At 57.7% G+C, this 27,431-nt stretch overlaps 2 protein-coding genes across 6 annotated transcripts in view; one reads left to right on the top strand and one right to left on the bottom strand.

Moving 5' to 3' along the window:
• The first annotated feature begins 328 nt into the window (after nucleotides 1-328).
• Nucleotides 329-18,598, top strand: LOC118759120 (maestro heat-like repeat-containing protein family member 7). Its single transcript, XM_058669690.1, has 23 exons — nucleotides 329-446; nucleotides 1,061-1,168; nucleotides 2,707-2,771; nucleotides 3,083-3,205; nucleotides 3,316-3,395; nucleotides 3,776-3,905; nucleotides 4,544-4,630; nucleotides 5,499-5,606; nucleotides 5,796-5,931; nucleotides 6,141-6,229; nucleotides 7,312-7,461; nucleotides 7,929-8,083; nucleotides 12,482-12,623; nucleotides 12,948-13,123; nucleotides 13,403-13,540; nucleotides 13,660-13,774; nucleotides 14,228-14,368; nucleotides 14,516-14,692; nucleotides 14,797-14,955; nucleotides 15,824-15,925; nucleotides 17,416-17,518; nucleotides 17,848-17,907; nucleotides 18,447-18,598. Exons 2-23 carry the CDS (start codon nucleotides 1,102-1,104, stop codon nucleotides 18,596-18,598), a joined length of 2,655 nt encoding a protein of 884 aa, XP_058525673.1. The 5' UTR covers nucleotides 329-446; nucleotides 1,061-1,101.
• A 4,153-nt stretch (nucleotides 18,599-22,751) lies between these two features.
• Nucleotides 22,752-27,431, bottom strand: part of KIF21B (kinesin family member 21B) — a 44,048-nt gene continuing 39,368 nt past the window's right edge. For all 5 annotated transcript variants that reach the window (XM_058668990.1, XM_058668987.1, XM_058668989.1 and 2 more), the window contains 5 exons: nucleotides 26,831-26,995; nucleotides 26,462-26,579; nucleotides 25,646-25,816; nucleotides 25,041-25,240; nucleotides 22,752-24,188 (listed from right to left, as the gene is read on the bottom strand). In XM_058668990.1, coding sequence (XP_058524973.1) covers nucleotides 24,134-24,188; nucleotides 25,041-25,240; nucleotides 25,646-25,816; nucleotides 26,462-26,579; nucleotides 26,831-26,995 — 709 coding nt within the window. In that variant the 3' untranslated portion in view covers nucleotides 22,752-24,133. The remainder of the gene's footprint in view (nucleotides 24,189-25,040; nucleotides 25,241-25,645; nucleotides 25,817-26,461; nucleotides 26,580-26,830; nucleotides 26,996-27,431) is intronic.

The raw sequence follows: 27,431 nt of genomic DNA on the forward strand, positions 1-27,431 counted from the left end.
TGTGACAAGCTGCCTGTCCAGCTGGTCTGGCTGGCTCCCTGGGGAGCACATGGGGTGGGTCTGGAGTGGATGGAAGCCAGTGCCAAGCAACATGGCTTCTTAGGGTCTCCTGTCACCCCAGGAACAAGCGGTGGCAGTGGCTGAGAAGGAACCCCAGTCTGGTGGGGGAGCGGTCTCTCCGGGAGGCTGCCCCAAGGTTGGACGCCTGGGCACCAGCCTGGTTAGGGCTGGGGTGCTGTATGCAGCTGGGAGTACCTCCTTGCCTGCCCAGCAGGGGCCGTCCAGGGCTGGGAGCACTGCGCCCCCTGGAGCCGGGGGAGTCCTGCAGCCTGACCTGAGGAGCCTGGCCTGTCAGGTACAGGGGGTCCCGGATGTCTGAGGGCCTTTGTGGGTGGCTGTGGGCAGTGTCCTCCGGAGTGTCTGGAAGAGTGTTAGAAGTCACAGTGGTTTGTATTCAGACTTGTGAGGGGCAGGGCTGAGGGGGAACAGCTAGGGGAGCCCTCCCACAGCCTCCACAGTGGGGCTCCTGCTGGGAACCCCCATTGTGAGGGAGAGCGGACCTGGGGTTCTAAATTGGGGGAGGGGCACAGAAGCACCTGGAGTTTTGCAGAGGGGTAGCCTCAGGGGTCTGCAGGCCTAGTTCCTCCGCAGGGAGATCCTGAAGGAGGGATCCCAGGATGAACCCCTCTTCCCTTGGGAGGAAACATGCTCAGTCCCTTTTTTTCCTTTTTTAAAGATTCTATATATTTTTATTTGAAAGGCAGAATTGCAGAGAGAAGGAAAGAGAGATTTTGCATTTGCTGGTTCACTCCCCAAATGGCCTAAATGGCCAGAGCTGAGTCAGTCCAAAGCCAGGAGCCAGGAGCTTCTTCTGGGTCTCCCACACAGGTTCAGGCTTTCAAGGTTCTGGGCCGTCCGAAACTGCTTTTTCAGGTCACAAGTAGGGAGCTGGGTGAGAAGTGGAGTAGCTGGGATACAAACCCATATGAAATGTCAGCTCCTAAGGCTGAAGCTTAGCACGCCCCAGTGCTGGCCCATTGCTTCTGTAAACAGACGGCAGGACCAGCCTCCCTGGCCTTGCTGTGGTCTCCTGTGTGTGTGATGACTTCGCACAGAGTCACCTTCGAGTTTCCGACTCCTCGTGTCGCTTCGGAGCCAGACTTGTCAGGTGAGCAGTTGGCCCTGACTCCAGGGCCCTGTAATGCTGCTTGCCCAGCCTCCTCCTGCCGTGAGCTGCCCCTTAGGGAGCACTGGCAAACTGCTGCCCAGTGCCCAGCCACGCCCCTGGCCTCTCATTGGCCTGCCTCAGGCCTGGAGATGGTCTGGCACCTGGACTCTGGTGTGTGGGTGATGGCCACTCCAAGAGCCTGGGGTCAGCAGCCCCCACACCAAAACCCCCCACTTCGGCACCTACAGTCCCTGCACCCCAGAGTCCCACAGCCTGGGACATCAGCACAGTGATTGATGCCTGACTATGACCTCAGAGCTAATGTGACCCAAACTCCTTGCCTGGCTTCTCCATCACCAGCAAATCCACTCTCAGTGTCCCTTCGTGGCAACTCTATCCTTTCGGCTTCCTGGGCCAGTCGCTGGCTGTCCTGGTGACCGCCCCTTCCCCTAGCCTGAGCCCATGCCCTCTGCTCCCTCCCCTCACCCACTCTCTTCTGGCTGCTCCTTGCGCTGCAGGCGCCTGCCTTTGGCATGCCAGGCATTTGCCCCTTGCTGTTCCTGGGCCTGCCATGCCCTCTCTCCAGATGTGTGACTGTCCTTCAAGCCCAGTTGCATTCCAGCAGCTGGCCCTTGTGCCCCTGGGTGTGTATGCAGACACTGGGTGGGCCAGTGCAGACACATTCTTCCAGGAGGCTTGCTCTTTGGAAGCCAGCCCTGGTCCAGCCGCTTCCCCTAGCAAGCAGTTCATATCCCTTCCGTCGGCTGCTGCGCCCGAAGGGTGCCTGAGAGAAGCGCTGAGGAACAGCTTTGTAGAGCCCCTGTCTCCCCAGGCCAGAAAGTGGCCTCCACCTTTCTCACATATGGCTCCACTGAGGCCCACAGCAGTGACAACAGATGAAGGAACAGGACTGAAGCTGGTGGGCATGATGGGGCGAGGAGAAAGGAGTATCTGATTGGACACTGAGTCCATCCTGACAACAGCTCTCACTCTGCTGCTGCACCTGTGGGAGGGGCCTGAGGATGCTAAGGGGCACTGGGCTAAATGCTGCCCTCACCCACGGCCCTGCAAGCTAATCCCTGCACTTCAGCCCCCAGACCTGCCCTGGGGGGGCACCTGGCCTCCAGGGCCAAGGGAAAAGGGCAGCAGCTGCCCACATCAGATGTCCCTGCCCCCACCACTTCAGGTCTCAGACTTGCCACCCTCAGCATTCTCTTATTCCGTCCGCTCCTGGCTCCGGGTGAAGTGGACAGGTACCACTCCCTGTGTCGTTACCCAGCTGGGGTCCCTGCCCCAGGAGGTGGGTCCCTCGGGTTGGCCTGAGGTTTCCATCCCACCTACAGCCATGACATCCCCCAGAGACTGTAGGCACTGGGCGGCTGTCCTTGCCTGCCTTGCCATGCCTGCCCGTGCAGAATGTCACACATCGAAGGGTCCAGCTCAGGGGTGCTGGCACTGCAGAGGGATTGGGGCATCATCTTGCTCATCCATCTGGGAGAGTCAGCCGTTCCCCTCCCTCCGATCATGTCCCCTTCCAGGCCTGCGCCAATCCGAAAGAGATGCCTATGAGGCCATCATGGAATTTCTACAGCAAGAACAGATGGTGAGGAGATTGGAATTTTCTGAGAACTTAAGAGGGAAGCAGAGGCTTCACGTTTTCTCAGGTCTGGGGGTCTGGCCTGGAAGACCAGCTCCCCCACCAGGGGAAGGCAGCCCCTCATTGCCTGCCTGGCATGGGGTGTCAGGAGAGAGGCAAGTGTCTGAAATTTGGGTCTCCCAGGCCCTTCCTGGGGCCTTTGAGGAGGCCTTGAGTTGGGGTGAGGGGGGCTAGAACCCCCATGCTGAGGAATCCTGCTGTGGCCTGCACGCATGGGCCTGGCCCTGCTCACCAGACAACTGCATCCCTTGCCTTAGTGCGAGTTCTCCAAGCTGAGCTTCCTCCGGGCGGTGGAGACGCTGAGTGGCGTCGTGCATGCTCAGGCAGACGGCAACATGAACGATTACTGCTCCAAGAACGTGTTGGCCAAGAAAATCAAGGTGAGAGCCAGATGGTGGGGTCATGGTGTGGGCTGAGGGTGGCAGCCCCCTGGGTCCGGGGGCCGCGGGACAGTCTCCCTCTATCTGCACCTTCTCCCTGGCTCTTCTAGATGCTGATCCTGGAGGAGTCCTTCGAGATCCTAGACAGCAGTGTGCGCCAGCAGGCCATGCTCTGCATCGTGGCCCTAAGGTCCCATTCCCACTGTGACCCCACTGTAACCCCTGATGCTGGAGCCTTTGTGTCAGGAGGAAGGAAGAGCCAAGTTTGAGGGACACGATGTTTTCCAGTTTTGGGTGCAAGAGCCCTGGGGGCTGCTGCTCCATCTGCCTGCATGCTGGGCCACTGGGGCGCACCCCAGGTTTCACTGTTAGAATGTCCCTATGTAGGGAGGCTGCCCCAGCAGCCAGGCATGTCACCCCAGAAACGGGGCCACTGGGAAGCATGTGGGACCCAGGCATCGCCCATGCCTCATTTCCTGAGTCTCGAGGAGAAGCAGGGCAGGGACCCGCGGCCTCTCCCAAGGACCCTGAACCACTGGTCATGCCCCATCTGTTCCCTCCCATCCCCAGCCAGGTGAACCCCCCATTCCACTTGTCCCAGAAGCTGGACCTGGTCAATGTGGGCGTGGCCAGCGTCTTCTCTCTGCCACTCATCGTGCCCAGCCTGGACCGCAAGGAGAGCGCCAGTCTCTACCTGCAGGTGGGGAGCCGGGGGGCGTGCCTTCCTCAGCCACCAGCCATCCTTCTCCTCTTCCTCCTTCTCCTCCCTCTTCCCCTTGCTCCTCCCCTTCCTCTCACTTCTGTTCCTCCCCCACTTTCTTCTCCTCTTCCCCTCCTGCTGCAGGAGCTGGTGTCTGCTAGCCCCTCGTGATGGTGCTGTGGGAGCTAACTCAGGGCTGCCCTGCCCTCCCGTGCAGACCCTCCCCCAGGCCACTAGCATCTCCTCTTATGGGGACACCTCTCCCCGGGTTCCCTGAAAGCCGGTCTCGGGAGAAGACGGGCTAGACATCAAGCCGTGATGCCAGGGACTTGCTCATCAAGAGACTTACCCAAACTCCCCCAGGCTTTGGGTTTTCAAAACTAGAACTTCCCTTAAAGCCACAGAAGGAATCTGTCTTGGTGAGCCCTGTCCTGACAGGGGTGGTCTTCCTGGCCCAGTGCCCTGCAGCTGGGCCAGGAAGGATCAGCCCCAGGGCCGGTCAGAGGGGCTCCAGAAGGAGAGGATACCCCACACAGAGCTTGCCTGGCTCCCTGCCTTCCTCTGTGTTGGGGTGCAGGGGAGTGGGCAGGGTCCCTAGTGGCCATCCTCTTGGACACTTGATGTCTCCCCCTGGCCAGACGGTGCAGGCCCTGGATGACATGCTCCATGTGTTGGTGATGGACAAGTTGGACCCGGACATGCTCATCCTGCAGCACTTCCTGGAGGTGGGTGGCCCCCAGAGGGAGGAGTGGAACCTCGGGGTCACCTGGGGGTTGGTCCCGCTTCGAATTTGGACGGTAGACGTGGGGCTGAGGCCCCATTTCTGACCAGAATCCTGGCATATTGAGCCTTAACCAGGAGTAGCACTTACCCGCTCCAGCTCCGTTAAAGGATTCTCCCCTCCCCGTATTTCCCTTCTCTCCGCTCTCCTCTTTATCTTTTTAGTGCCTGAAGGCCACGACTGAGTTCAGTGCCCTGCCAAGCAGCTTTGAGCAGGAACACACATCTCTAGTTGCTCGAGGCAGGACACAGGCCCCTTGCATCCAGTGGGGTCTCAGTGTAGCCGTACTAGCACCTGTCACATTGGCTGTCAGGGCAATGCATGAGTTCTCATCCACAGAGAAGGGCTCCGTGGAATCACCCACAGTCATGACTCATCAAAAGTTACTGTCTCAGAATCCCTCCTCTCCTGCCCTTGACCCAGCAGGCAGGACTTTGCCTAGATCTGCTGCCACCTCCTCCTACCTCCCCTCCCTTCCTTATTCAGATGCAATCACTGATGTGTCCAGGACCAATGCCAGCTGGAGGCTCGCATTGGGAGCAGAGTTGGGTACGGAGCCCAGGTGCTCCAGGAGGGCATGTGGAATGTCTCAACAGGCAACTTAATTGATGTGCCAAGTGCCCAGCCCATGGTTCAGAAAAATATTTGGGGGATGACAGATGAGGTGCTGGGACTCCCTCCATCCTTAAACTCAGTCTTGCTTTGCCAAGGTCAGGGGACCTTGTTTCTTTGGCAGATGAGGTGGGGAGAGAAGGAAGGAAGGAAGGGGGCTGCTCCCCTGGCCTGCCCAGGAACCCTCTGCTCCCTTGCAGATCCTCTTGCCTTGGGTGACCATGACTGACAAAGTGCATGAGCAGACCCGGGCACTGGGCACCATCACCCGCCTGCTCAGGTTCATCTGCAATTTCCCCAAACTGTCGGTGAGTGTGCTAAGGGTTGCGGGTTTGGAGGGCTGGAGGCTGGCCCTGCAAGCCTGGAGGATGGAGGGGTTCGCCAGAGGCAGCCCTCTTGTCCTTGGTGCTAATAAGGAAGGTGCTGCTCTTGGGAGGGAGGGGACAGTGGGGTTATGGGGACGGCCCAGTGAGGGGACCCGTTTCCTCTCCTGGCAGCACATGCAGGAGTTCTCGGTGACGGGGACCCTGATGGGTCTCTGGGGTCTCTTCTGCTTGCATTCCAACCCTGAGATCAGCCAGGGGGCGTCAGAGGCTTTGCATTACCTCTTCAAGATCCTTGTACTCCAGAGAAGTAAGCCTGGATGAAGCAGGCCCTGGGCAGCATGTGCTCAGTCGGCTGTGATGCCCCCAGGACTGTGCCCCCATCTCTCTCCACCTGGTGCCGGGCGCTTCTCTCTTGATCCTGCTGAGCCCATGTCTGTCCTGCTTGGGGTTGGGTGGCTTAGGGGCTGGGGTGGGGAGTGCCTGGCCCTGCCCCTCACCTGCTGTTTGGGACAACAGGTGTGAAGCAAAAGACAGAGAGCATCCTGAAGGACCTGCAGAAACACTTCCGTGGGGAGTGGCTGGCCAGCATGCAGACCCTTACGTGGGTAAGGATACGCGTGTAGGGAGTGCTGGGAAGGAAGTGGGGGGGGGGAGCTTCGGAGGGGTCACTCCCACCCACACAGGGAAGGATCTTTCTGAAAGAATCAGGTGCACTTCAGAGCTGCACTCCAGCTGGCAGAAGCTGGGCTGCGGAGCTGCTGGAGTGTTCTAGAAGAGGAATCTGTTTGCCTCTAGTGCTCCTGAAGATTGCACCCTGGACCTTCCTTTGGGGGCTTGCTGGGGTATGCAGGTGTCCTTAGGCTCCAATCAACCAGTCAACTGGTCTGTAGCCAGACACCCAGACGTGACCCTCGTCCCTTTCCTCCCCTTCGCTTGTTCTTCATCCAGCTCAGCCCCAGGCCTGTCCACTCTACCCCGCTCCGCCCCAGGATCCTGTTTCTATCCACACCCCACAGCGCCAGCCTGTACATCATTTCTGAGCTGGGGACTGTTTCTGCAGTAAAAGCTCATTTCATTATTCCCCATTAGACTTGACCCTGCCTTCCCATTGTTCTTATTCCAAATCCGCACTCCTTTCTTTCAAGCATTGATTGATTGGTTTGAAAGTTGGAGCTACAGAGAGTTCTTCATCCACTGGTTCACTCTCCAGATGGTTACAATGGTTAGAGCTGAACTGCTCTGAAGCCAGGAGCCAGGAGCTTCTTCGGGGTCTTCCACTGGGGTAGCAGGAGTCCCTGCACTTGAGCCATCCTCTGCTGCTTTCCCGAGCCATTAACAGGGATCTGGATCAAACAAGGAACAGCCAGAACTTGACCTGACGCCCATGTGGGTTGCTGGTGTGACAGATGGTTCCACCAGAAACACCATAATGCTAGCCTCAATCCACACTCCCTTCATGGTGTGGCCTCTGCTGTGATGGCCCTGCCTTTCTTGCCTCAGTTTCCCCATTTCACCTGGCCCAGGTCTCTTCCTCTTTTTCCTTAACTGTGGTTTCCAGGAGGCCACCTCCAGGCTTGTGTGGGAAGTCAGTGGTCAAGTCAGAGGGCACTGTGTGGGTACATGAGAGGTCAGGTAAGAGGGTGCACTGAGTGGGCAGGTGAGGGACAGTGGTCACCCTTCTCTCCAGTTCTTCAGGAAGTACCTGACCCCTGATGAGCGAGCAGATGTGTTCATTGTGGCCTTGGAGGCCCTGGTGAGCTCCCGCAGCACTGACATCTGCGCTGCGTCCCGGATGTTGAAGATGATCCTCAAGGACTCACTTCCGGAGATAGGGAAGGTGGGACTGTCCTGACGTGGCCCCTCTCCGCCATGGGGGAGGTACAACCATCCTCACGTGGCCCCTCCCAGCCATGGTCTGCAGTCAGGAGACATCCTTGGGAAGGGGTGGCCCTGGGATTGGTGAGTGGTCTTCACCCCCACCTGCACCCTGGGGTGGCTCTATGGGCCCTGCTCCATTCATTCAGATGGACCTGCATGGTCAAGGTCAGGGCTGTGTCCAGAAGTGGAGGTGAGAGAGACACAGGAAAGCTGTCCAAGGAGGCAGCCTTGCATGGTTTTCAACGTGATTTTGCCCTCAGATAGACCTAGCTTTCAATTTGCTTTTTCTGCCATCTCTCTGATCCTGCATGTGTGATCTGGCCTGGGCAGTAGCCCTCTGTGTGCCCCTGCAGGCCTGCACCTGGCTAGGGGACCCTGGTCAGCCAGCAGCGGGTCTGTGCAAGAGGCAGCTTTCCCTCCTTGCAGGTGCCAGAAATCATCCAGTACATTTACTACCACATGAACAGCATCACAGAGGCCACAGCCCAGAAGACTGTCAAGAAGATCCTCCACCTGCTGGCCCAGTCCTACACTGATGACGTTATCCTGACGCTGTTCAAGATCGAGGACCAGTCTCAGAAGTGGGTGGAAAGCTCAGCAGCCCTCTTGTTTGCTTCTTTTTTTTTTTTTAAAAAAAAGCTCCTTTTATGTTTTTGCAAGGCAGAGTTACAGAGAGAGTGAGAGAATGATCCGTCTGTTGGTTTACTCCCAGATGGGCACGGTGGCCAGAGCTGAGCAGGCAAAGCCAGGAGCCTGCACTGCACTTCCTGGGTGTCCCACCAGGGTGCAGGAGTCCAAGTTCTTGGATTCTCTTCTGCTGCTTTCCCTGGAACATTAGCAGGAAGTGGAGGCAGCAGCTTCACTCACGGTGCCACAGCATTGGCTCATGTCTGCTTGTTCTTAATATGGATCCATTTTTGCAGGCCCTTATGTATTTGGAGTGTAAGAGATGGAAATAGTAGCACAGTTATCTAAGAAGTCTTAAGAAGCTTGCACAATTTTGAAAGGTGAAAAACAGATATTAAATCTCTCCCAATGGCAAGCTCTCCTATCACTTGAGCATAAAACTCAAAATTTATCTTTTTTTAAAAAAAATTTATTTATTTTTATTGCAAAATTGGATATACAGAGAAGAGGAGAGACAGATGAAGATCTTCCGTTCGCTGATTCACTCCCCAAGCAGCTACAACGGCTGGAGCTGAGTTGATCCGAAGCCAGGAGCCTCTGCCAGGTCTCCCACATGGGTGCAGGGTCCCATCCAACTTCCTGCTTGTGGCCTGGAAAAGCAGTAGGGGATTGTCTAAAGCCTTGAGACCCTGCATCCATGTGGGAGATCGGAAGAAGCTCCTGGCTTTGGATTGCCTAGAGCTCCGGTGGTTGCAGCCGCTTTGGGAGTAAATCATCAGATGGAAGCTCTTCCTATCTTTCTCTCCTCCTCTCTGTGTATCTGACTTTGCAGTAAAAAATAAATACATGGGTCCGGCGGCGTAGCCTAGCGGCTAAAGTCCTCGCCCTGAAAGCCCAGGAATCCCATATGGGCGCCGGTTCTAATCTCGGCAGCTCTACTTCCCATCCAGCTCCCTGCTTGTGGCCTGGGAAAGCACTCGAGGACGGCCCAAAGCTTTGGGACCCTGCACCCGCGTAGGAGACCCAGAAGAGGTTCCTGGTTCCCGGCATCAGATTGGCGCGTACTGGCCCGTTGCGGCTCACTTGGGGAGTGAATCATCGGACGGAAGATCTTCCTCTCTGTCTCTCCTCCTCTCTGTATATCCGGCTTTCCAACAATAATAATAAAAAATTAAAAAAAAAAGATAAAAAATAAATACATAAGAGGCTCAGAGCCTCTTCTGGGTCTCCCACGTGGGTGCAGGGTCCCAAGGCCTTGGCCCATGCTTGGCTGCTTTTCCAGGTCACAAGCAGGGAGCTGGATGGGAAGCAGGGCTGCTGGGATTAGAACTGGTGCCCATATGGGATCCCGGTGCATGCAAACAAGAACTTTAGCCACTAGGCTACCGTGCCGGGCCCCATGCATTTAATTTTAAAGGAAACTGCCTCAGGGCCAGCACTGTGCCGAGGGCTAAACTTCCACCGCAGTACCAGCATCCCACCTGTCCCATTAAATTTGAACATCGGTTCAAGTTTATCAGGTTATCTCAGAGTTGTTACCTGTTGATTGTCTTTCCTGGAGGAGTGGCCACTTTTTTCTTATTTTCTGCATGTCAGGTAAGTTTGGGTGGTAGCTTGGATATTTGGGTGTAATCTTTTTATAAAGATTTTTTTCAAGGCAGGATTGCTGTGAGAGTGAGACACAGAGAGACTCTTGCATCTCTTAGTTCACTGCCTAAATGGCTGAAACAGCCAGGATGGCCAGGCGGGAGCCAGGAGCTTCTTCCAGGTCTCCCACGTGGGTGCAGGGTCCAAGGACTTGGACCATCCTCTGCTGCTTTCCCAGGTCATAAGCAAGCAGCTGGATCAGAAGTAGAGCAGCCAGGACTAGAACCAGCATCCAAACAGGATGCCAGCATGGCAGGCAGCAACTGGACAAACCATACATACCATAGTGCTGGGCTCTTGAGTATAATCTTGATCTTATTCAAGTTATTCAGGAGAGCGCTGATTTTTTTTTTTTAAAGAAAGAGGCAGAATTCTTTTTATTAAAAAAGATCAAAAAAATTTTTATTGGAAAAGCAGATTTACAAAGAGAAAGAGAAACAGACAGAATACCTTCTATCCACTGGTTCACTTCCCAAGTGGTGGCAATGACTAGAGCTGAGCCGATCCTGGTCCAGTGGTGTGGCCTAGCGGCTAAAGTCCTCGCCTTGAACGCCCCGGGATCCCATATGGCCGCTGGATCTAATCCTGGCAGCTCCACTTCCCATCCAGCTCCCTGCCTGTGGCCTGGGAAAGCAGTCAAGGATGGCCCAATGCATTGGGACCCTGCACCCGCGTAGGAGACCCGGAAGAAGTTCCAGGTTCCCGGCTTCGGATCGGCACAGCACCGGCTGTTGCGGCTCACTTGGGGAGTGAATCATCGCACGGAAGATCTTCCTCTCTGTCTCTCCTCCTCTCTGTATATCTGACTTTGTAATAAAAAATAAATAAATCTTTAAAAAAAAGAAATTAAGATTGTTATTAATTTCCTTTTAAACATGTTTATTAATATAAAGAAGAGAGGTTTCTAAGACTCTAACCACACTGTCCTTCCTACTCAGTACCCTTCCCTCTTCCCTCTCTTTTTTTCCTTTTATTTTTTCAAAGACATAATTTGAATCATCTCTGCAAAGCCAGGCTTACTGCACCACTAACCATGATCTTCAACAAGGCTTGATTTCTAATACATACTGTCTGTCATCATAAGGTTTCTTTCTATTCTGTATCTACTGAGGTTTTTTTTTAATCATGAATAGACCTGAATTGTTTTTATCAAGTACCACTGTACATCCAGCAATGTAGTATATGAATTCATAGTTTTCTTTTTTAACCTTTCTATTTCCAAATGACAGCTGGAGAACATACCTTCCTTTTCAGAATGAACCAAGGCTCTTTGGTGCACAAGTGTGGATTAGGAAGATTGTGGGCCTCAATTTTACCACGTGTTCAATGAGAAATGTGATGTAATCTTGTTTTCTCTATTGTACACAAAGTTATCTACCAGATCAGACTTACTTTTGATCTGATCTGTCAGAAGTTTAACATTATGTTGCTAAGTTACATCCATTTTATTGCTGGAGCTGGAGACCGGCCACTTCAACCATTGTGGAATATTCCAGTGTGTCTGACCAGCACTCTGTTGCCCATTCTCTTGGTGGCAGCTGGCTGTTGGGAGCATCCCAGTCCTAATGCCGTGTTTAGATGGATGGGTGTCAAGCCACCTTTGAACGGATTCACTGTTCCTCTTGCATCTGAAACTTCCCTTACGGAACAAGTTTGGTTTTCCCTTGAAGTGTGTCTGCTCAGAGCTCTTCCTCCTCATCAGCAGGGAGCCGGTGGGAAGCTGAGCAGCAGAGACTCAGCGGTGCTCTTAGTAGAAGCTGCTGTTGCAGGAGGCGGCTTTACTGGCCACAGTGCTGTGCCCCTCTTCACACTGCATTACTTTTGCTTGCTCCGTGCTCTCTCTTCCTGTTTTCTTTCTTTTTTTTTTTTAGTTTATTTATTTTTATTACAAAGTCAGATATACAGAGGGGAGGAGAGACAGAGAGGAAAATCTTCCGTCTGATGATTCACTCTCCAAGTGAGCCGCAACGGCCAGTGCACGCCGATCCGAAGCCGGGAACCTGGAACCTCTTCCGGGTCTCCCACGCGGGTGCAGGGTTCCAATGCATTGGGCCGTCCTCGACTGCTTTCCCAGGCCACAAGCAGGGAGCTGGATGGGAAGTGGAGCTGCCGGGATTAGAACTGGTGCCCATATGGGATCCCAGGGTGTTCCAGGCGAGGACTTTAGCCGCTAGGCCACGCCACCGGGCCCTCTTCCTGTTTTCAAACGGCCACCACTTCCTGAGGATGCCCAGCACAGTGCCCCACTAGTTCAGTCCATTGTTCTGTGCAGTAGAGAATGCTTTTCCGGGAGGTCACAAGGTGGGGGTCTCAGTGGGGACCCAGCCAGGAGGACTGACAGAGGGAAGCAGGGATTCTGCAAAGCACTGGGAACCCACCAAGTGCTAGGGGCCAGCGGGGATGGGGGGGTGGGGGGCTAGGACGGCAGCCGGTTGCAGGGAGGGCCCCCCTGAGGAGGGTCTGCCTAAGGACCTCACACACTCAGGAGAGCCCCCCAAGCTCTTGCCTCAGGGTCAGACGCCCTGGCCCAGGGGCTGTCTACAGGAGAGGGTCTGGAGGTGTTGAGAAAACAGCAGGGACAATAAGCAGGGAATAGGTAGGCAGAGGAGCGAGGGCCAGGCCAAACAAAGAAGCCCTAAGTACCTTCTGGTGGGCCAGCGTGCCGTGGATCCCAGCAGTGTAACTCGGGGTCTCTGTCTTTGCAGAGGGGTCCGCAAGCCCTGGGAAATCCTGGCATCCTTCCCAAAAGGCTATGAGGTCATCATGGAGCACCTGTTGCAGAGGCTGATTCCAAACAAGTGCCAGGACCTGGAGCCCAGTTCCCGCACCGTCATCTCCCCGCTGATTGTAAGGAGGGGGCTGCAGAGGTCTCCCCACCCTACCCATCCCCCCATGCCTTCTCCTATGCCTCCCGGAGCTTGGGGCGGGGGCACGTCTCAGGGCCCCACTGGGTAGGAGAAAGGATTGCCAGTTGCTTGGCCTAGTGTGGGAGACAGGCAGGGAGCTGGGTCCTGGTTCAATCCACGCCTACCCCGGGGGTGAGCTTAGGAAAGACCAGTGGCTGCCCTGCCCTGCCTCTCACTGAGCAAGCCTGCCGTGCAGTGGGGAGAGCTAGGGGCCAGGGGCTGGTGGTGGAGGGCAGGGTGGTAACGTCCGTTCCCCGGCCCACAGGCCACCAGGGCCATCCACGAGCTTCTGCTGGAGCCCAGCCGGCGCATGGAGGTGCAGAGCTTCTTCTCGCCGCTGTTCGTGGCCCTGCTGTGCCAGGTCTCCTTCCTCGTGGTGGAGGGCTGTGCTGAAGCCATGCAGGACCAGCAGCATGTGACCAACTGGGTGGATCCCGTGAGGTGCCCGTGTTGCCCTGGGGCCCTTTCCATGTCCCACTCAAAGGCTGCGGCGGGGCTCTCTCTCGACACCTAGTGGGCAAAAGTGAGGCTGATGCCAAGATCCCATTGCCCACCCTCCCTCTCCCCCAACTCCTGGGGCAGCCAGCACTGTGAGTGAAACAGCTTGGGGACCACACACCTCGTCCCCCTTCCGTGCCCTTCTTGGACATGGTGGCCTCTTTTGCTGGTTCTCAGCAGGTGGCACAGTCACTTCCTGTCTGCCCTCTGCCCCTCTCCCAGCTCCACCGTGGAAGCCCTGAAGACTTTGATGCGATGCTCAGGGTACGCGGACCACGTAACTTACATCAGAAAACTGGGGGGCTGGGAGCTGCTCATCAACCCCGAAAGGCACTATGATGGGATCACTTTGCTGGCCAGGTGAGCTGCCTTCAGGACAGGGGGTGGGGTAGTGGGGTGGTGGGGGAGGTTGACTGGCTGTCCCCTCAGCTAGGTCCTGTAATGCTGGCCATATCCCTGACCCCTGCTCTCCTTGGCAGGTCCCTGGTGGTCATGAACTGTTGGCACAACTGCCCTGTCTTCAGCCACATCGTCAGGCTCCTCCAGGACCGGGAGTGTGTCAGCCACCTCACTGCCCTGGTGTTCGTGGTGGAGGTGACCGGCTCCTGGAGGGAGAAGGAGGAGTGCAGGGAAAGGGGTTCCTCTGGGAGGCAGACATGGCCAAGGGACTTTGCCACAGAGGAGCTCTGGAAGGAACATCTCCAATTAAGGGCCAAGTGCTTGAGCCCTGGTGCCTGCATGCAAAACCTGGAAGAAGCTCCAGGCTCCTGGCTCTGCCTAGCCCCGCCCTGGCCTTGCAGCCATCTGGGTAGTGAACCAGCAGATGAAAGATGCACTCTCTGGCTCTGTGTAAATCAGATAAATCGTTAAAAAAAATAAATCAATAACATAAGCAGCTTGGAGTGAGCCTGCAGAAGCGATGAGTGTGTCTGGATTCTGCCCTTGACCTGAGCCGTCCTGACCAAGGAGGCAGGCCCGATCCTGAGCTTGTACAGGCCGCCTTCTGCAGGGCCGCTCTCGCAGTTTTTCTACATCTACTTCCACCAGCTACTGCAGTGCCCAGAGGTGGCGGCCATCGTGGATGACATCACCACTCACATCCTGGCCCACTGGTTCAAGTGTGAGCAGCCCAGCACACTGAAGGTGTTGCTGCACATGGCTGAGGTCTTCGGGAGACACCCAACCACGGTGAAGCGAGGGCAGAGGCTAAGGGTCTCCCCGGAGGGATGGATGAGAAAGGCATGAGACTGGGAGGAGGGTGGGCAGGGAAGGTCAGTGCTATAAAACTGGGCTGGATTGGGTCACTGGGTCCTGAGTCCCTGGCTGGCCCCGCAGGAGCGACGGTTCCGCATCCTGCAGCCCCACGTGCTCAACTGCTGCTACAGCGCCGATGGCGACATCGTCACGGAGACCCTGCAGGTGCTCAGTCGCCTCCTGCAGCACCTCACCTGGGAGGTGTCCTCTTCCTTTCTCATCCAGCTCTCCTTCACACTGGTGCCCTTCTTCGAGGAGGTGGGGTGAGGGCTGGGGAGGGAGGATTGAGGGGTGGGAGTCACCCGACCAGGGGGCTGAGCCCTCGGGATGAGGATGGGGGGCCTAGAGGTGTCTTCACTTAGGAGTCGGAGCACGTGCGCCTGATGGCATTCGAGGTCTACAGCAGCCTCCTGGCCAAGGTCAAGAGGCGTGCGCTCGTTTTCCCCTTGAGGCACCAGGTGGTCAACCTGCTTGTGCTCTTGGTGCTGCACCTGAAGGATGAGAGCCTCGGCGTGGCCCAGGTCAGTGGCTGCCGGGCCTCTCCCACACTGGGAGGCCTCAGCAGGGGCCGGGACTGGGCCAGGGCCCTGCAGCGCTCTGCAGCTGCCGGGTCTGCGTGGCATTGGCTGGCAACTCCTGGGGGACTCCCTACAGCCCAGCACCGGGCCCTCTTTCTGCGTGCCCTGGGCTCCTGGGGTCTCTTCCCAACATTGCTGATTGTGTGCCCTGCCTTGCCGTGGGGCAGAGACAAGGCTCCTCGGGTGGGCAGGGGGCTGGGGGAGAAGGTTCCCGAGAAGGCAGCGAGGTTGGGGTGTGGGGGGAGGGACACTGCAGTGAGGTTCCAGAACTGACCTATGTTCTGGGGTGCATGGGCTGAGCTGGAACCCAGGAGGTTCAAGCCTTCATGAATTTCCAGTCTGCAGACTGGCAAACTGGATGGCTCAGTCTGCACTGGGGTGCTCCTATGCCCCAGGGCTGGTAATTTGGTGGGCCACAGAGCAGGACCTGGCAGGTGCATCTGTCCCAGTCATGGCCAGAGCCGCTGGACGGGGCTGTGGGCTCCCTGAGCCTTGACCATTGCAGAGCGTGCCCAGCAGGCCCACAAGTGGGGCACTGGTAGACTGGTGGTGATGTTTCAATGGGTGTAGGGCTGCCAAGCTGGCCAAGGAGACTTTGGAGAGGGAGGTCTGTTTCTGTGGGATGGGACCCCAGGGTAGGAGGCAGTACCTTGCCCTGGGTTCCACAGCAGAATCTCAGCCACTTTCCACCTGTCCCAGGCCTGGATGTTCCCAACCTTCTCATCCCTGGGCTTCTATTCTGGAGTCTCTGCTCCCTGCTCCCCTTCTTGGTCCCCGCTGTCTCTGCCCAGCACCTTCCTCATCTCCCCAGGTCTGCCGGCTCGCCCTGAGCCACACGGTCATGCTACTGCGCTGGTCGAGGCTCAGAATGGTGGTGGCCGAGGAAGATGAGTTTACCATCCTCAGAGCCCTGGTGAGCATCCCTGGGCGGGGCAGGGCAAGGTCGCAGCTATTCGGCTCTGCACTTGGCAGCAGCTGTGGTGGCTGCAGCGACAGCTCCAAGGTGCTTGCTGCTCATCTCTGTGCTCAGCCCCGGCTGCCACTCCTGCCCACCCAGTGCCTCCTGTCTAGCCAGGCACACAAGTAGATAATTCCGGAAAACAGAATAGCTCAGCCCAGCCTGGGAGTGGAAGGCAGGATTCCTGGGAGAGGTGTTGAAGGCAAAGGGAAGAGAGTGGTGTAGTCACATCCTGTTCCTGTCCCCCAGCCCTGGCTGCTCACAGCTGGACAGGGGCTGGGGGGAGCCCCAAGTGCCTAGGGGTCATGGGAGCAGAGTCTTGGAAGGCTACATGGGAAACACAAACAGATTGGCAGCCCGGGGAGACTCCTAGCTGCACAGGCCAGCTGGGACTGGCGTGTCATCTTGCTTAGATGTGAGGCTCTCTTGTTTTTGCAATCCCACTCCCATTGCCCAGGGTGAAGCCTATTAGTAAATAACTCCTCAAAACGCACAGAATGCCCCACCCTATAATGGGGTGAAGGTGCTTATGTTCAGATGACATGTACCCATTCACACAGCACACTGTTACACGCCAGCATAACATACACTATACACGTGCCCAGCTGCCCCAAGAGACATGACAGGATAGAACCACTGGCTTCATGTGCTGTAAGTGCAGGCACACGGGCGAGCCACGCTTGGGACTCAAATCCTGCAAGAAGTGCCACTGCTGGCTGTGCGCCTTTGAAGCCGTGGGCCCCTGCTGGTGGCGTCCTGAATGAAAAGGAGCGTTGTCTCTGCTGTCTGTCCCAGGTGCATTTCTAGAAACATCTGGGGTGTGTTCAAGCTGGGAAAAGGTACTCTGTGTTATGAAGGACAGTGACATGTGTAAACGGGGTCTTGATGGATGCAAACACTCCAGGGGTCGCTGCATGTGAACATCGCCTTTTGCATCGTGGTGACAACAAAAACCACGGCCTGGGTGCCTGGGTGCCTGGGTGCCTGGCTCTCGCTCAGCTCCAGCCGAGGACCAGCTAGAGAAGTGGGGACTCCTGGCTGCAGGTCCTATTTCCCAGGTTCCTGAGGCCATCTTTTGCAGGAGTAAGGAGCAAGATCTGGGGCTGCTGGCCCGGGGCAGCCCTAGAAGCCTTGGAGGCAAAGGGAACATGGGTAGATGGCTGGGCGTCCTAGAAAAGTGGCCCAGGCTACAGCTCTGGGTCCAAGCTGGTGCCAGCTTGGGAGGGCACAGGCGGAGGTGAGGAAGACAGAACCCGTGTGAGCCAACAGGTGGGGTGGACAACCTTGACTTCAGGCTGCACCTAGGTGCCCACTGAAGCTTGGCAAGGTTCCAGGGAGGGAATGAGGGCTTGGTGGCACTGGCTTGCACCAATTCCCACAGGGAGAGGCTGGCCCCCAAGGGGGCCTGGCAAGGGCCTGGGGTCACAGGGCTTCTGTCTTTGCAGCTGCAGCAGCAGGCCAGCAAGGCCCTGTGGTTTCTGAAGCAGAGCGTGGCACTGTTCCGGAGCCCGCAGGCCGCCATCCGCCAGGCAGCCATTTGGTTTGCAGGTACAGCTGTGGTGGTCTTCCAAATGGGCCAAAGCTGGGTAACCTCCAACCACAGAACCGGCCACATCCCTGACCAAGCTAGCTGGGATAGCATGGTTGGAAAGTGGAAGCTGCCCTGGGGGACAGCCTCCTATTACTGCGCCCTGGGGCTTTGCTCCTGCTCCCAGCCCTGTCTGTCTAGAGCCTTGCAGGAAGCAGAGGGGGCCAACTCCAGGCTTGAAGCTGCTGGTCGAGGCAAGGACAGACAGGCAGAGCAAGGGACAGGTGTGTGCTGAGGGCCCCCCTGTCTCTAATGGGGTCCATCAGGATTCCCATGTGTGCCCCTGCAGGCCAGATTATGCAAACCCTAGACATGGATGAGGAGGAGGGAGTGGAGGACGCATACGCAGGTGAGTGGCACTTGTCACCTGCCCGGGTGGGAAGGCCGGGAGATGTGGAATGGGCAGAGGAGCAGGCCCACCACCACATTCCTGTGCGAGCTGGAACCCAAGCCTCAGGCGGGATTGCTTCCTTACCCTCTTCCCAGGAGGCACAGGGGCTCCTTTCTCCTGGTGCCCCACCAAACCTACTAGGGCTGTAGTTCCCATCTTCTGCACAGCTTACCAGTCCTTCTCTGGCACTAAATCCCTGATGTGCCAGGTCCCAGGTGTGGTGGCAGCCAGGGAGGGCAGGGCCGAAGACCCAGGGAGTAGGTGAGGGAGGAAGGTAAGACCCAGGCAGGTCTGGCTTCTCCTTGAGCCCCAGGCAACAGCTTCCCCCTACATTGATCCGGCTTGTTTACACCATGGGCTCCCATAAGAAACTCCTGCTCCTATTTCCAAACCTGCCAGTTCCATGTCCCATGCCATCAACCAGTTCCTCTCCCCAGAGCAGGGCCTGGGTTAGCAGCCTTGGGCCATCCACAGCTCCAAAGCAGTGTCCGTTACAGCCCTGAGGTCCATGCGGAGAGACCCCGACCCCATGGTCAGCTGCCTCACCACACAGACACTCTACATCCTGGAAGCCAACCAGAAGCTGTCACAGGCCAAGACTTCCACGTCCTGCTTCTGCAGAGGGCGGCCCCACAGGAGCCGGCTGTGAGCTGGGTGAAGGCTTGGCCCGGGTTCCCGTGTCCCTGTGGAAACGGGTGAATAAAAGGAGAACCCCTGCACCTCTGGATGTAGGCCGTTTCTGTTCTTGAGCGTCTGGGGGAGGCTGCTTTCTTGGCTGTGAAGCCCTGCGCCTCTCCCAGCTCTGCGCCCAGTTCAATTCTCCCATGCGACCACATGTTCCGAGGCCAGGCCAAGTAGCTTCTTTGGAAACCAACTTGGATTGCCAATGGGGTGCTGGACACGGGAGGTGCTCTGGGAAGTGTCCAGGATGGCGAGAAGCTCTGCTTCAGTTAGCTGAATCAGCCAAGTGATGTATTAACAGGTTAGTGGAGAGTCCCCTGCTCCTCTGCCCCTCAGTATCTGGAAGATCAGAGGACTGCTCTATAGACAAACTATTGGCTCCTTGGTGCAGCCCAAACCATTACTCAAGTGACTGCACTTGGGCCTGGAGCCTTCGGAGACAGCCCAGAACTCCCTTCCCGAGTTCCCACTGCTCTGGCTGGAGTTGGTCTTCCCCAGGTCAGTCTGTCTGACAGAGTCCCTGGGTGCCCCTTGGCATCTCTGCGGGGTCATGCACTGCTCCCACAGCCCTGTTACCCCCATCCAGGGTGTCACCAGTGACCCCTGACCTCCAGCACATGCAGCTCTGGCTGCAGCAAGGTGGAGGCCTGACTGGTGCAGTGTGTGCCTCGCAGGGCCATCCCATCACCTGCACCCTGACCCTGGGGGACACACCGTGCTCCCGCCTCACTGGCTCTGTCCGCCTCCGCATGCTTCCCTCTTAGTGTTGGCCATAGTCCTCGCAGTGCTGTGCCAGAAGCTGGAGCGCCCCTGCTTGGCAACAAGCTCCCAGGTGGCATTTAGAACCATACGTGTGCCTGTGGTCTGGAAGGCTTGCCATCCAGCTCCCGGATCAGTCGGGACCCAGCACCTGTGGGGACCTTATCTGCAGATGGCAATGGAAACAGACACCCCAGGATTCTGACATCTTCCTACCCCTGCAGCGCCTCCCACCACAGATAATCTCTTTGTTATAAGCAATGGGCTTAAAACCTGCTCTCAAAGATCTTATTACAGAGGCCAGGTGCAGTAGCCCAGTGGCTCAAGTTCTGTCCTTGCATGTGCCAGGATCCCAGTTCATATCCCAGCAGCTCCACTTCCTATCCATCTTCCTGCTTGTGGCCTGGGAAAGCAGTCATGGATTGTCCAAAGCCTTGGGACCCTGCATCCATGTGAGAGATCTGGAAGAGGCTCCTGGCTTCGGATTGGCTCAGCTTTGGCCGTTGCAGCCACTTGGGGAGTAAATCATCAGACGGAAGATCTTCCTGTCTCTCCTCCTCTCTGTATATCAGACTTTGCAATAAAAATACTTAAGAGGCCTGGAGCCTCTTCTGGGTCTCCCATGTGGGTACAGGGTCCCAAGGCCTTGGTCTGTGCTTGACTGCTTTTCCAGGTCACAAGCAGGGAGCTGGATGGGAAGTGGGGCTGCCAGGACTAGAACTGGTGCCCATATGGGATCCCAGAACATTAAAGGTGAGGACTTTAGCCACTAGGCTACTGCGCCTGGCCCAATACATCTTTCTTCTTCTTCTTTTTTTTTTTTTTTAAGATATTACAAACAAGTGAACAGGTACATTTCACAGATCCCGTGGCCAGCTGTGCAGGGCTTTAGTGGCCTCCCTCTGTCCAGAGGCGACTGGGAGAGCATCCTTAGGGTGCTGCTCAGCCTGGACAGGAGACAACCTTGTTGGATTTCAGCAAATGCTGCTTGCTTCCCATGTCTGAGAAAATCCCTCGAGGCTTATACCTTACACAGGGTGTGTTCCTTGCCCCCCCTTTTTGTTTTCTAGGTGATTTTTTTTAAGTGTACTTGTAAGTTGGCAAGAAGAGCCCCCACTCTGGCTGCCCCACATACAGGCATGTCTCTGTCCCTCCCTCTCCGAAGCTGCCAGGTGTCCTGATCACAGGGCACTCAAGTGGAAAGGCCATTCTGAGGCCTCTGACAGCTCCAGGGGTCTACTTGTGCCCACCTGCGGCTGGCAATGTGGACCATGTGTATGCGGCCCGTGCATAGTGAGGTGGAGCTGTTGGCTGCGAACATGGCTGCAACCAGCCTGTTCCAATGAGGTGCCAAGCTTCCTGCCCCGTGGGGGTGGGGGCTGCGTGCTTCCCTCCGTGGTCAGGGCCTTTCCCTGCAAGGAGGAACAACCCCTCTGCCCACACTGACCTCTGCATGAAGCAGCCGGTCTCTGCCCTCCATAAGACGGACAGGGAAGGAGGCATTGCCAGTCTCCCAGGGGCATGGTGCACCGCAGGTCCCCAGGGGCTCCAGGCTGTTAGGTAGGTGGCTGAGGCTGTGGGAACCCTGAGCCTGCCTGAGTCCCTCCCACCATGAGACTGGTTGGTCTCATCTCCTGCAGTCACCACATAACCTGGCCACTGAGGGTGGTGATAATCCAAGGAAAAATGCCAGCAGGTGCTCAGCCAATGCTAAGACTTGCTGTTCCAGCGACTGCATTTGCCCCAAGGGCCAACCTAGAGTCTGGAGAACGCAGCCCTCTGGCAGTGCCTCCCACCCCCTTCCTGATGCCCCACCTCCTACTCTGGCAGCCCTCAGGGCCACACCTGCACGGGTGATGGTCAGTGGGGTTTTATTTAGGACATCTTAGAACACACACATCCCATCTAGGAACAGGAGGGTACAGCAGGCAGTTCCCATCACGTTCATACACTATGTACAGCCGGCAGCAGCGGCAGAGGTACAAAACAGACACACACTTTGTGCGCAAGCCCGGGCAGGCAGGCTGGTGGCGAGAAAAGGCTGCTGGGCAGGGCACGGCTCTTCTCCGACCCTTGGCTTCCAGCTGCTACTGCCTGGTTCCTGCTGGGCCCTGGGCTCGAAAGCCCAAAGGACTGAGTTGGGCATGGAGGGGCAGGAGGATGACAAAGAAACAGCACCTTCCCTTGCGCTGAAGACCGTGGGAGCTCTGGGAGGTGGTAGGGGAGGGGCTGAGGCTGGCCTGGAGCAGGTGGCCCCGGCCCAGTAATGATGGTAGCAAGTGTTCTGCTCATGGTGTAAAGGAGGTGTCACAGGTTTGGGCTCTGCGGTGGGAAGGAGCTCATGGCTTCTGCAGGTCAGGCCTCACCCCACTTGGGGCACACCCAAGAATCTGCACCTGCACTAGCCCAGATGCCATCAGAGGAGCTCCCCAGCAGCCACTGCCTGTGGCCCTCCACTCCAGGAGGTGCCCGGGGGTCTGTGTCTCAGCCTCCTCCCCACAGTGGCTTGTTACCTGGACTTACCACTGGTTGGCCATGGCTGGCCAATCCTGCTACTGAGGACAGGGAACTTCCCCGGCCTCTGGCTGGGCTAAGGGGGTATCCCGCCCCCTCAAAGGTGCAGGGGAGCCAGCCTTCTTCTTCCCGTGCTCACCCACCCCTGGGGAGGGTCAGTCACTCACACAACAAACACTGAACTGGTTAATACCATGCCCAAGGGCAGTGGGGACTTGCCATCTGCTTCACAAGTGTGGGAGGGGCTCGGTCCCAGAGAGAGCCACTCTGCGTCCATCAGGCGGGGTCCCAGCCCGCGCCCCAGCATTTGAAGATTTGGGTGTGGGGTCTGGATGGGGCCCGGGGCACACACACACATACGGCATGGAGGGAAGGGAAGGAGCAGGGTCAGCCCCAGAAGCAGGACGAGCCGCAGGCCCTAGTCTGGTGCTGTTGTGCTCAATCACGATCATGCTGTGCTTCCAATGATGCTGGGCATCTGGGCGCTGGCTGGGCACTGGGCGGAGCTGGGGGCCTGCCCCCCGACCATGGACCTTGGGCTCCCTGAGAGTGGCAGAGCCGGCACTCTGAGCACAGCTCCGAGTGGCTCAGGGCTCCCAGGCCTTCAAGTTGATTAAGAAAGGGATGCTCGCCAGGACAGCAGAGCCGGCCCTGCGTGAGGTAGCTGACCCAGCGGAAACAGCAGGAAATGGCCGTGGTGCCCAGCACCTGGCCCGGGTGCGGGCAACCCGGGGCTTCTGGTTCCAACAGCTTATAAACAGTCATGCAGACGGGGCTCTCCCTAGAGGCTGCAGGCCAGGCTCTGTCCAGCTAGAGAGGAACAAGGTAGGTGGCAAGCAACTTGGGGTGACTTCTGCCGGTATCACTGAGGCTGTCCAGGTGCCTGAGGCCAGGTTCAAGGGTGTCCTTACTGCAGCTCAGCTGGCCCGGAGTTCAGCACCATGACCTTCTTGGCTCCTGGGCCAGCCCTGGGAGGTGGCCAGGCCTCTTTGGCCTTCACTGGACCACATAGGCCGGAGGGAGGACAGCCAAGGCAGAGGCCAGCTTGGCCGAGTCCCGGTCATGGTGCTGCCCGAACGGAGCTAGGGTCACTCAAGACCAGTGAAGCAACATAACCCAGTGTAGATAGGTTGGGGGCAGGCAGGGGCCTGCCCCTCTCATGAGGCCCATTCCTGTAAATTCACTGTGGCCCCACCAGAGGGCGCTGGGGTCTGAGGAGTGGAGAAAGCAGCTCGCCAAGCTCCCGGAGGGGCAGGGCTGGTGCCCAGGCTGGTTTAAGGCTAGAAAGCACAGTTGCTGATGCTGACTATGCCAGGGAGGGGAGACGCGGAGGAGGACAGGGGTTCTGGGTGGTCTTCACCCCCATGGCTGCCCCCAGCAGTTCACTGAGCTGCTTTCTCTGTACCTTGCAGGGACCCTGACCCAGCCCTGCCTCTCTGGGGTGGTGGGCATGAAGCCCATGGAGTAGAAGACACGTGTGGCAGGCGGGCATAGCTGGTGTAAGGCTGCCCAGCACGGGTGCCAGGCCCCAGGATGGGGAAGGCACTGCAGCGTCGGGCGGCCTGGAGGCCAGGGGCACGCTGGGAGGGTCCCTGGGTGTGTTGGGTGGAGGCAGGGGCAGGGACAGGCCGAAGCTGCAAAGAGTGGGAGGGAGCAGAAGCCCCAAGATCTGAGGGGAACACGTGGGAAGAAACTTCAAGTCAGTTTCCAGGAGGCAACGGCAAAAAACAAAAACGAAAACATAATAAATTAAATGACTAGTCTGCCGGCCCATCTCCCCGGAGCATGCTTCCCAATGGCTCTGCCCAGGCCCGGCCGTCAGGGACCGGAGGGGCCAGGGCCAGCTGCCCGCACTGGCTTCCAGGGCTGCCTGAGGACTCCTGCTGGGCTCAGAGGCAGATGCAGCGACTCCTAGGCTGGGATGGGACATGGAGCGATGTGGCACCTGGGGCTGGGACTTCAGGGCTCTCCCTGGAGGCTCGGCAGGAAACCACGTGGCCAGTGGTGGCAGGGACGGGAGGGGGTGAGTAATGCCCTTTGGCTTCACAGCTTGATCCTCTCAGCCTCTCCCTAAGGGGCAGTGCCCAGTGGGAGGCCGAGAGGAAGTGGGGCAGGAGAGGGGCTGCAGCCTCTGCGCCCAGGGCATGCCCCGACAGGCTGGACCACAGTTTCCCTTGCCCAGCATCCGGGTGGCCGGGGCCAAGGGTCCGGGCATCCTTGTGTCTCGCTCCTAGGATGGGCCTCCAGGCAGCCGCCGGACGCTCCAAAACTTCACCGTCAGGTCACTGGGATGGAGGACAGAGAGGTGCTGGTCAGCTCAACAGTGGGCTATGGGCAGGGTCTCTCAAAGCCCGCAAAGGCAGCTGGGGCCGTGCGGGGCAGGCACTGCTCAGAGCTAGGCGTGCGGGGCAGGGGGATGAGGCCCATGGGGCCTTGGGGCTTCCTGTGTGGCAGATGCTCCCCCCTGCTTGGCACCTGGCACCCCTATCTGGGGGGTGGTCCCACTGCTCATGCTTGGAAGAGGGACGGGGGTGGGCAGGGGGCAGGCAGCAGCCGGGCCACGCAAGCTATAGGAAGAGGAGAAAAAGAATCTCGTACCGTGAAGAAGCAGCTCAGATCGAAGAGGGGAGAGAGGGGAAAGGAGAGAGACAGGGGAGGAGGGAGGGTCAGGGCAGGGTGGTGGCGCGGCCTTTTATGGCCAGGACTCGGCGAGGAAGGCAGGGGGTGAGTCCAGGGACGTAATTCCACAGCTTGACCCGGCAGTCACTGTGGGGGGAGAGAGGCGGGAGGCGGAGCCGGTGGACATGGGAGGGACAGGGAGAGGAAGGACACAGTGGGAACAAGAGAAAAGAACTCATCTAAGGTGCGCACCCCGGGGCCCAGGGCACTGGCTGCAGGGGCTGCGCTGTGTGGCCTGCGGTACCTGCAGAGACCGCAGTGTGGGCCAGGAAGGGCTTGGAGACCCACTCTGGGTCCCAGCAGCTCACTGCTCCCCTGCCCGGTGCAGTGCCTGGCATGGTGGGCACCCAGTGGAGGCCAAGTGTGGCAGGCGTGCTAAGGGGGGCACTGAAGGGTCCCCCACCCACAGCAGGAGGCGGCTGGGGGCAGGGGCAGCCTCCTCGTGGTGTGACACCCACCTGGAGCCCGTAAAGATGTGCTTGGCATTGGTGCAGATGGCGTTGATGGGGCTGTCATGGCCCTTGATCTCGCCGATGGGCGTGAAATTATCCACGTTCCAGACCTTGATGACGCCTGCACGGCAGGCGCTCAGCAGCATGGGGCGGCCTGGCACGAAGGCCAGGGCACATACCCAGTCCTTGTGTGCGTTGGGGATTTGCTGCAGAGGGAGCACAGACGGTGAGGACCAGGGAGTGAGGAGGCAGGAGGGTATGTCCTAGGGTCCCAGTCAGGGTCACAAGGGCTGGTCTGTGCTGGGGGCCATAGGGCCCCGGGGAGGGTCCTTGTGCCCTGTGCTGGTGGAGATGCTGCCCACCCCCACAGGGGTCAGGCTCAAGTGTCTGAGCTCTGGCGACAGCCTGAGGCTGAGCCTTTACAGAGCCAGGGTTGCGAGCAAGGCCTCACATGGGCAGACAGCAGGGGCAACTCTAGGGGGTTGGGGAGGTGAGGGCAGGCCATGGGCAGCTCTGCATAGCAGCTGCCTGCCCAGGGAGCAGTGATTCCAGACCCCACCCTTCAGCTGCCCTCAGGGGGGTTTTCAGGGACATGCCCCCGGCCTCTGCACCTGGATTAGCTCCTGCTGCTCCAGGTCCCATTTCTTGATGCCGTTGTCCCGGGAGCCACTGAAAAGGACATCTCCCTGGATGGCCAGACACTCAATGCCATCATAGTGCGGGGGCTCGAAGTTGTAGGTGGGGCTGATGGTGCCGCTCACACACTCACCCAGCTCGAACATCTTGTGGTGGGGAGAGAAACGGGAGGGTTGGCCTCTGTTGAACTGCTGCCCCTGGGGACAGACCCCCAGCCCAGGAGGGCAGCTGCTGACCCTACAGGGAGGGATCTCCCCGGGGTTTTTAGAAGAGGCGATGACAGGGCTGGAGGCTTGAAGAGGTTCATCAATGAGAGATGCCGGCTAACCACACAGTACAGGGGACTAAGGTCTAGCGCCCAGGGCAGGAGCCCCCTTTGTAACACTTTTGCTTGTGAAGATATGTATGTTCACTGTATGTTCTGTAACCAGGCTCCTAGCGTGACCCCGGAGCTCACACTGTACTGGCTTCAGTGGGCTTGGGAAGCAGACCCAGCTAGTGTTGTTGGGACATTTGCCGCCTTGATTTCCCATTTACTATTTCCGCAGTGGCATTGTATCCTGTTGGTGGATTTCCCAGAGTTTTCTGGAATATTCTAGATTATTGCAGAACATTGCACACCAGTAGACGTTTAGGTTGTTCTCAATTCTGCGCAATCTACGGAGCAGTGCTATCATCTGTCACCTCCTGCATGCTGTCAGCACACATCCTGGGGACTTCCTGCCTCCCACCTGAACTCCTAGGGAGAGAGGGCAAAGGCTGGGGAGGAGTGACATGCAGGCCTCGGCTACCTTCACATAGTGGTCTTTGGAGCCAGTCACCACGAGGTCGTGCTGGCTGGCGGTCTGCGTGACTGTCAGACACATCACAGGGCCGATGTGGCCAGTTAGCTTGCCCACAGGCTGGAACCTAAAGAGGGAAGAGGCCAGTCAGGGGCAGGTGGACGTTGGAGGGACCCCAGGCTGGGGTAGGGGTATTGACCAGGGACAAATGGGCCAGTAAGGGAACACTTCCTCCCTTCTAGGTGAGAAAGAATGTGGACGTTAGGAGCAGTGTGGCAAGTGGGGGTGCAGCTGTGCCCTGCCTGTCCTGCGGGGGTCATGCCAGGCCGAGCCCTGGCGCCTTCCCTGGGGCCCCACCCTTGCTGGCGCCCGGCTCACCTGCTGAGCTCCCAGATGCGCACGGCATTGCCCGAGGCGGCGTACAGCATGGTGCCCGAGGGGCTGAGCGCGATCTGGTTGATCTGATGTTCCCCCTGGGCGCTGGTGATGGCACGTGAGGACGTGGCGGCACAGGCGTCCCCTGAGATCACCTGTCCTGAGGACCTGCCCATGAGGATCAGGGGCACAACTACAGGTCAAAATGGTCTGTCCACACGGGCCAGAAAACCAAGGAATCCTCCCTCAGACCAGCTCCTATAAGCCACTTCTTCCAGGAAGCTTCCCCAGGCTGACAGACAGTGGCAGCTCCGCGCCAGCCCAGTACGACAGTGACCACATGGCCTGCCCAGGTGCCCAGGCCCTGCCAGGAGCACTGCGTCTTGTGAAAATCACTTAACCTGAATCATTTTCTCCATCTGCGAAAACGTAATACCCCTGCTCTACTTTTCTAAGAGTGATTTTAGGCTCTTAGAAAACAGCAAAATTGAACAGAAGGTCCTGAAGTTTTGCATATACTCTGTTACCAAATATGCAACCCCCCACTTCCCATACTCCCTCTCATGTAGGGCCTTAATCACAGCAGCCCAACTCACAGTGACTC

The sequence above is a fragment of the Ochotona princeps genome, chromosome 10 (assembly GCF_030435755.1).
Source record: "Ochotona princeps isolate mOchPri1 chromosome 10, mOchPri1.hap1, whole genome shotgun sequence".
NCBI lineage: Eukaryota > Metazoa > Chordata > Mammalia > Lagomorpha > Ochotonidae > Ochotona > Ochotona princeps.

Coding starts and splice junctions, on each gene's coding strand:
- LOC118759120 (XM_058669690.1), top strand. CDS start 1,102: ATGACTTCGCACAGAGTCACCTTCGAGTTTCCGACTCCTCGTGTCGCT. Junction 7,462..7,928: donor CACTTCCGGAGATAGGGAAG/GTGGGACTGTCC, acceptor CCCTCCTTGCAG/GTGCCAGAAATCATCCAGTA. Junction 14,693..14,796: donor TGGTGCCCTTCTTCGAGGAG/GTGGGGTGAGGG, acceptor GTCTTCACTTAG/GAGTCGGAGCACGTGCGCCT.